This window comes from Tyto alba, unplaced genomic scaffold, assembly GCF_018691265.1.
Source record: "Tyto alba isolate M040663 unplaced genomic scaffold, T.alba_DEE_v4.0 Super-Scaffold_23, whole genome shotgun sequence".
In the NCBI taxonomy this organism is placed as follows: domain Eukaryota; kingdom Metazoa; phylum Chordata; class Aves; order Strigiformes; family Tytonidae; genus Tyto; species Tyto alba.
The window spans coordinates 5,435,073-5,442,606 of record NW_024881297.1 but is presented as its reverse complement, the minus strand read 5'-3'; the positions used below and the strand labels follow the sequence as shown (position 1 = coordinate 5,442,606).

The window sequence follows — 7,534 nt, the reverse complement described above, 5'->3', positions numbered from 1 at the left end:
AAAGATTAAAAGGGAAAGGAAAAAAAGGAAAGGAAAAGGAGAAACACAGAGTGAAAAGAGAGGAAGAAACATAAAAAGAAAGGCATAAATAAAGAAAAAGAAAGAAAGGCAAAAATAAAGAAATAAGACCAAAAAAAAACAACAAAAAAAAAAAAAAAAAAAAACAAAAAAACAAACAGAAAAGGAAGATGAAAGGAAGAAAAGGGCAGGATGAAAGAAAGAGAAATAAAGGGTCAATAAAACGTGGGGTGAAACCTAGGATGACCAGATGGAAGGATGGACGGATGTAAGAGAGGTGGAAGGAAGGAAGGAGAGCAGAGAGGAGATGCAGCAGGGTCGCTCCCCTTTCCCGGGGGGGCCCTGTTCCCGCCCCGCTCCCCACCGCCCACCCCCTGGCAGCCATTAACGTCCAGGTGCTTTGAAGAAAATAAAGTCATTTATTGTCAAAGCATCCAACATACCCAGATAAACTATAAAGTTTAATAAATCTTTTTGAGAGGGGGGAGGAAAAAACCCAAACAAACAAACAAACAAACAAAACCCAAACAAACAAACAAACAAACAAAAAACCAAACCGAAAAGTAAAGGTAACACGGAACTACCGAGACTCCATTTCACGGGCACCAAGTGACACTCTGTAGTAAAAGGGACGCGGGCGGCGGGGGCCGGGCGGGCGGGGGGGGGCCCGGTGCATGCAGGACCCCGGCCCGCCGCCCCCGCCGGTCCCGCCGCACTCCTCCCCGCCTTTAGCTTTATATCTAAAATAAAAATTTACCCTGACATATAATTATTATTACATCTAAACCATAAGTGCTTAATAATTTAAGTAGAAACGTATGACAAATGCATCAATATGTTGCAATATATGACATTTTAAAAAATGTATTTTTTAAGTCATTTGCTTTTTTTTCTTCTTCTTCTTCTTCTTATTTTTTTTCCGGTGCTTTTATTCTTTTTTTTTTTTTTTTTTTTAATTTTTCTTTCTTCCATCTTCTTATTTACTTCTTCGTCTTTTCTCCTCTTCTCCCTTGCTGCCCTCCCCGCCCCTCCCCGGAAAGTGAAAATGCGTGCATCGAAAGGAAAGGAAAGAAAGCGGCGGGCGGCCGCTGCCCTCCGCGGGGGGCCGGGCGGGGGGTCCCCGGGGTGTGCGGGGGGGGGGTGGTGGTGGTGGTGGTGGTGTTGGGGGTGCGTGTCCCCGCTAATTGTGCGAGGTCATGTGGCGGGAGAGGTGGTGGCGCTCGCGGAAGGACTCGTTGCAGATGGGGCACTTGAGCTTCTCCTCCCGGCGCCTCTTGACGAGGGGCTCCAGCGCGTACTCCTTCTTGTGGTGGGAGCGCATGTGGTAGACCAGGTCCGAGGTCATGCGGAACGAGGCGTTGCACTTGGCGCACCAGTTCTGGGCCGGCAGGCACAGCGAGGTGAACGACGGCGGCAGCAGCGTCAGCGCCGACGGCAACTGCAGCTGCAGCGGCCCCGCCGCCGCCGCCGCCACCGCGGCCGCCGCCGAGCTCTTGGGCCAGAAAGCGGTGGCGTAGAGGAAGGGGCTCTGCTTGGGCAGCCCCCCCCCGCCGCCGCCACCGCCGCCGCCGCCGCCGCCGCCCCCCCCGCCGCCGCCGCCGCCCCCCGCCGCCTCCCCGCCGCCCGGCAGCTTGACGGCCAGCGCCTCGGCGGCGTAAAGGCGGGCGGGGGCGGCGGCGCCGTCGGGGCAGGGCTCGCCCAGCCCACCCAGCTTCTGGCCCAGCACCAGCGGCGGGACGTGGGGGAAGGAGCGGGCGGGCTGGGAGAAGGCGCTCTTCCGCTCCTCCGCCCCGCCGCCGGGGCCGCCCCCCAACTGCGGCACGGTGGTGAAGGCGCTGCCCCGGGCCGGGCTGCCCCCCTCCAGGCGGGCGGCCAGCGGACCCCCGGGCCCGCCGCGGGGGCACAGCCCCGGCTCCCCGCCGCCCGCCCCCGGGGCGGCGGGGGAGGAGCGCTCCTGGCCCTCCTCGGGGCCGCCGCCGTCGGGCTCGGGGCCGCGGGCCGCCTTCTTCACCTCCACGAAGGCGCTGCGCTTGGCCTCCCCCGTCTCCGGGCTGGGCGGCGCGAAGAGGCGGCCGCCTTCCTCCAAGCCGCAGTAGGAACCGGCCGCCCGGTACTGCTGCTGCGGGGCGCACACCGGCTCCTCCTTGGGCGCCGAGGGCAGCCCCGGCCGCTCCGCCGGGAAGCGGCCCCGCGCCGCCGCCCCGGCGCCCCGCTCCTCTTCCTCGGGGTACCGCCGCTTGGCTTTCCCGGCCGACGCCTCGGGGCCGCCCTCGGGGGCCGCCGGCCGCCCCGGGGATCCGCCGTGGCCGCCGCGGGAGTTCTCCAGCTCCCGCGCCAGGTTGTGGAAGTCCGTGGAGGGCTTGGTGCTGGCGGCGCCGCTGCCGCCGTCGGCCCCGGGGAAGGGGTGGTGGAGCGGCCCGCCGGGCTTGCAGTACTTGCCGGCCTCCTGCTCCTTGCCGGCGCCGTCCTTGCCGCCGGGGGCCTCGGCGGCGGGGCCGGTGTCGGGGCCGTGCAGCCTCTTGGGGCAGCGGAACCGGAGGTGGGCGGCGAAGGGCAGCTCGAACTGGAAGCGCTGGCTGCACTCGGGGCAGGCGAAGGGCGGCGAGCCTGCGGCCGGGCACACGCACACGCGGGGCGGGACACACAGAGACGGGGGCACCGTCAGCCGAGGCTTCCCCCGGGGACTAGGGGAAAAGGGGGGGGTGGGGGGTGGTGTCCCGCCGCCGGCCGCCCCAGCCCAGGATCCCCGCCCAGCCTCCCCCCCTCCATCCCGCCACGGCGGCCCCTGGTCACCCGGGGCCGTGGGAAGGGGGCGCGGGGCGGCCGTGTGGGGCACCCACCGTTGCTGCGGGCGGGGGCCCGGGCGGGGCTGAGCAGCAGCAGCTCCGTGAGCTCCTTGCCGTACCACACCAGCAGCTCCTCGTCCTTGGCGATGCGGCGCAGGGAGCGGTAGAAGAGCTGCCCGCTCTTGATGTAGGCCTCCAGGTTCTGCTCCTCCCGCTCCCGCGCCGACTGCACCAGCCGCAGCCACATCAGCCCCTCCGACGAGCCGTTGGCCGCCGACGTGTCCACCTGCAAACCCCGCTTTCATGAACGCACACGGACGGACAGACCGACCGACGGGATGGGGCCGGGCAGCCGGGCAGGAGCGGCGGGGGAGCGGCTCTGCCCTCGCAAGCATCCCGGCGGCGGGGGGGGGGGGGGGTCCCGCCCCGCCAGGCCCCGGGGGGGGGCTGCGCTCGGGCACCGGCCGTCGGGGGGAGCGGCGGCGGCGGGCCGGCTCCCCCCCGGCTGCGGGGTGAGCGGCTCTTACCCGGAATATGTAGGGGACGGTGCGCTTGTCGGTGGACTTGAGGGCGATGAAGGCAATGCTGTCGTACAGGGACGTGTGGCTCAGGACGCAGGGGCCGAAAATGGCATTTTCCGGAATGTCGCAGGTGGTGTAAACGCTGGTGAAAATGTCAGTCAAGCACTGCTGGACCGTCTTGGCGTCCCCGTCCCATATTCCCCTCTGGACGCCGGCGTCCTCCATGCCTGCGGGCGGAGAGAGGGGCAGAGCCGAGACGTTAACAGAGCGGCGGGGCCCCGCCGCAGCGCTGCGCGGAGATGCGGCCGCGACCCGCCGGGGAAAACAAAACAAAATTCAAAACAAACAAACAAAAAATTATGATTATCAAAAAATGTTTAAATAAATAAAAATAAGAGACAGACGAGCACTTTCACCGGTCTGGGGGGAAAAAAAAAAAAAAAAATAAAGAAGGCGAGGAGCTCCGCGAGCGGGGAGGCTGCCGCGATGATTTATTTATCAGCGAGCCCGGCTGCGAGCGCGGCGGGAGCAAGCTCCGGGCAGCGACCGGCCAGGCGCGGGGGGGAAAACCCGCGGCAGGATCCGGTCGCGGGAGGGAGCCGGACAAAAAGGGGCAGCCGTCTGCGGGCCTCCGCCCGAGGCGGGGAGCGGGGCTCCCGGCCGGTTCCCCCCCCCCCAGGCTCCGGGGCCCCTGCAAGAGAGGAGCCGGGCCGGTCTCCGGGCTGTGACGGAGAAGCAGAGCGAATGGGTTTCAAGTGGCTTGTCATTGTCGCTGATTGCATGTCAGCTCACCTCCCGCTCCGCTCGACAAGAGGGAACGTATGTCTGCTCATTACCATAATCCAGCACTTTCCCTCCGAGACTTTAATTAAAAGCAGCGAGCAGAGGTAATTATTTTTACCTCGACACGCTTATTTATGGAGGAGGGTGAGCCCCGGCTCCCGGGCTGTACGAGGGGCCGGCTGCAGGCGGAGGCGAGGCGGGCAGGCTGCGGGCAGCGGGACGGCGCCCACCGGGTTGCCCGCGCCCCACGCCGCGCTCCGCGGTGCCACGGCCGGGGACGGAGCGGCGCGCCGGGTTTGCGGGTGCCCTTGCCCTTGCCGAGCCGATTAGCGCAAGGCTGCCTTCCCCCCCCACCCCATCTGGCATCGAAAGAATTCATTTTGGGGGTTCGCTCGGGAATAAAGCTGTGCTTCTCTCGGTGCGACACCCGAAGTCGCTCGCACCGGGCACGGCCCCGCCGAGCCGCCTTTCTCCCGCCACCCCCCTCGCTTTCGGGAGACAACCGGGTCCCCGGCGCCCCCGGGAGCGGCGGCGTGGGTGGCGGGGGGTCCCGGCCCCCCCCCGGGAACGGGGGCCGGGGGGAGGGCGCTTTCCCTGCCTCCCCGCCGCCCTCCTCGTTACGGTGCTGCCCGGCGCATCCCTCCCCCGAAGGGATTATTTCGCCAAACGAAACAAACGGCAGCGAGCGGCCCCCGCCAAACTTTCCACCCGCCCTCGCCGGGCCCCGCACGGCTCCCCACGGCCCCGCATCTCCCCGGGCTCCCCCTCCCTCCCCCCGACCCCGCGGCGCTGCCTCCCCCCGGCCGCCCTTTGTCCGGGCCGGGTGGCGCCGGGGCCGCTCCCCGGAGCCGGAACCGCCGGGCACCGCATCCCGGGCAGGGCCGCCGCGCCCCGGCCCCCGGCACGGCCGTCTCCCGGCATTGTTCCCTCCTCCGGGGGGGTTCACCCCGCCGGCGAGGCGCGGCGAGGCGCGGCTCCCCTCGGCCCGGGCGCTGGGCCCGGGCGGCGGAGGCGGCGGGGGAGGGATGGCGGGGCCCCTCCTCGGGTACTCACCAGGGAGAGTGGGAATATAATCCTCGCCCCGACAAGTGGCACAAAGACGGGCTCCTGCCTCCGCTGCCCCCGGCGCTATTGTATCAGTGCCGCTCCATGGCCGGGGAGGCGGCGGGCCGGGGCGCGGGAGGCGGCGGGGAGCGGGGCGGGCGAGGCGGGGAGGCGGCCGGGGAGGCGAGCGGTGCAGATGGACCCGATGCAGTGAGTGACTGGCACACAGACACACACTTTTTGTTTGCTGCACATAATCTGCCCAATGACGCGTGACAGCCCACGTCCCCTCCCTTTAACCCCTTCGGGGGCTGCCCGCTTGCTGCCTGCCCGCCCGCCCGCCCGCTCCTCACCTGGCCCCGCCGCCACCGGGCACCTGCGGGGGAAGGGGGTGGGGGGGGGGGGCTTGGAGGGAGGGGGAAGCCGGGGCGCATCCCCGCACCGACCCTTTCCGTGGCAGCGTGCGGGTTTGGGGGCCGCCGCTCCGGCCCGGCGTGGCAGGGGGTGCGGGGCGGGGAGCAGAGGCGGGGGGGGGGGGGGGGGGCCCGACGACCGCTCCACCCGGCACCCCGGCGGCCGCCTTCCCGCTCTGCCCTCTCACCTGCCGGGCAAAAGGGGGGAGCCCCCAGACATCCGACGAAAATCCCTCCTTACCGGGATAAAGGCGGGCAGAGATGCCCGTGCGGCGGCGGGGGGAGGATTAAACACCCGTTTTGCGCCGCAGACCCGGCCCTTCTGGGCGGCCGGGGCGGGGAAGGCGCCCGGCGGAGGCCCGACGTGCGCCCGGGGAGCGGGAACCGGCACCCCCGGGGGTCCCCATCGGAGCTTTCCCCCGGGCCGGTGGCCCCGCGCGGCGTGGACCGGGGAGCGGCGTGGACGGGGCGGCCCCGGGCAGCTGCCCCCGCCCGCCGCAGACCTCGCCGCTCCCGCTGCGTGGGGGCAGCGCACGGGCTCGCACCCCCTCACACGCGGGGCTCGGGTGTTCGCGGACACGCGCGCAGATTCGGTAAGCAAAAGCAGCCACAGATGCTCTGTGCCAAAATAAGGTTTTTACCGCACGGAAAAGTGTTTACCGGTTCCACCCTTATCGCCGTCATTTCAGACACAAAACAGATTTAAAAAAAAAAAATTAAAAATAGAATTTAAAGCCCTCTAAACTAAACAAAAGAAGAGACAAAGCGTTTTCCAGAGGCGAACGGAGCGTTGTTTGCAATCAGAGAGTGGGCTGATGTTTGGCTTTCAAATTCACTTATCCTCTACATAATTACGATTTTCCTTGCATTAGGATTAAAGGCTGCATATAATATGCTTTCAACATTTATCTTATTAATTCGACAAAACACAGCGTCTCCTAAAACGGAGATTGTCATAACATTAAAAATATGGGAGTCTGTAAAAATTTGGATCTCAATTCCGGCTTCAAAGCTTTTTTTTTCCCCTTTTCCTGTTTTTTTTTTTTTTTTTTTCTCTCTCTCTCTCCCTTCTTTTTTTTTTTTTTTTTTTTTTTTTTTTTTTTAATGCTGCAGCTCTCGCTGTGTGATATAAATTGTCCGAATGACTGTCATTAGTAAGGAGGAAAGAAAACCTACGCATTATTTTTATTCGCGAGAATTTTAAGGGACACCACAGTACATAAACTATCTCGAAATTGCTTCGACATTATCTCAGCTACCGAAATTCCCCGGTACTAAAAAGGACCGTAGCGGCATTTATGAGCATTTATTCAGCCTCGGATGCTACCGTAAAAGTGAATCCCAGGCAACAGCGTCGTCTCAGCCCCGCAGAACAACACTTTTATGTACGCGGGCTCGTTCTTTTTAAGTTTACGCTTCCAAGCGCCACGACCGGGGAGCGCCCACAGCAAACCCCGATCGACCCCGTCTCCCGGGGAGAGCCCGGTGCCGGTGTCCGCGGTGCTGGGAAACCCGCCGTGCCGAGCGGGCGGCATCCAAACCCGCGGGCTGGGGAAGCGGCCGCTCCCCCGACCCCACCGAAAAGCCGCAGAGGGATTATGGGGGGGGGGGGGGGGAGGGAGGGAGGGAAACGGTCACGGTGCGCCCGGGCCCGATCCTGCTCCAGCCCCGCTGCGGGGCGAGGGGGGGCTCTGCCCGGCCCGAGGCGGGGGGGGTGGATAACGGCTCCCCAAGCCGCCGGTCCCGGCCGCAGCCCGGCGAGGCCTCCGGGCGCCCCGCAGGAGCCCTGCCAGCCCTGCCCGGCCCTGCGAACGCTGCCTGCCGCCTCCTATAAACCACACAAAATATCTCATTATATACCGGCATGTTATATACGTTTATTCTTCCAGAAAAACCTCCCGCTGAGAGCCAGGGGCGACCCGGGCTGAGGAGCTCCAGCCGCCTTCCCGCAGAGCCCCAACGCCACCTC

At 65.0% G+C, this 7,534-nt stretch overlaps 1 protein-coding gene across 1 annotated transcript; it reads right to left on the bottom strand.

Moving 5' to 3' along the window:
* Nucleotides 1–460: 460 nt before the first annotated feature.
* Nucleotides 461–5,354, bottom strand: PRDM8 (PR/SET domain 8). Its single transcript, XM_042797180.1, has 4 exons — nt 5,162–5,354; nt 3,332–3,552; nt 2,859–3,090; nt 461–2,625 (listed from the first exon to the last, which is right to left on the bottom strand). The coding sequence occupies exons 2-4, from the start codon at nt 3,548–3,550 to the stop codon at nt 1,199–1,201; spliced, it is 1,878 nt and encodes a 625-aa protein (XP_042653114.1). The 5' UTR covers nt 3,551–3,552; nt 5,162–5,354; the 3' UTR covers nt 461–1,198.
* Nucleotides 5,355–7,534: the final 2,180 nt, after the last annotated feature.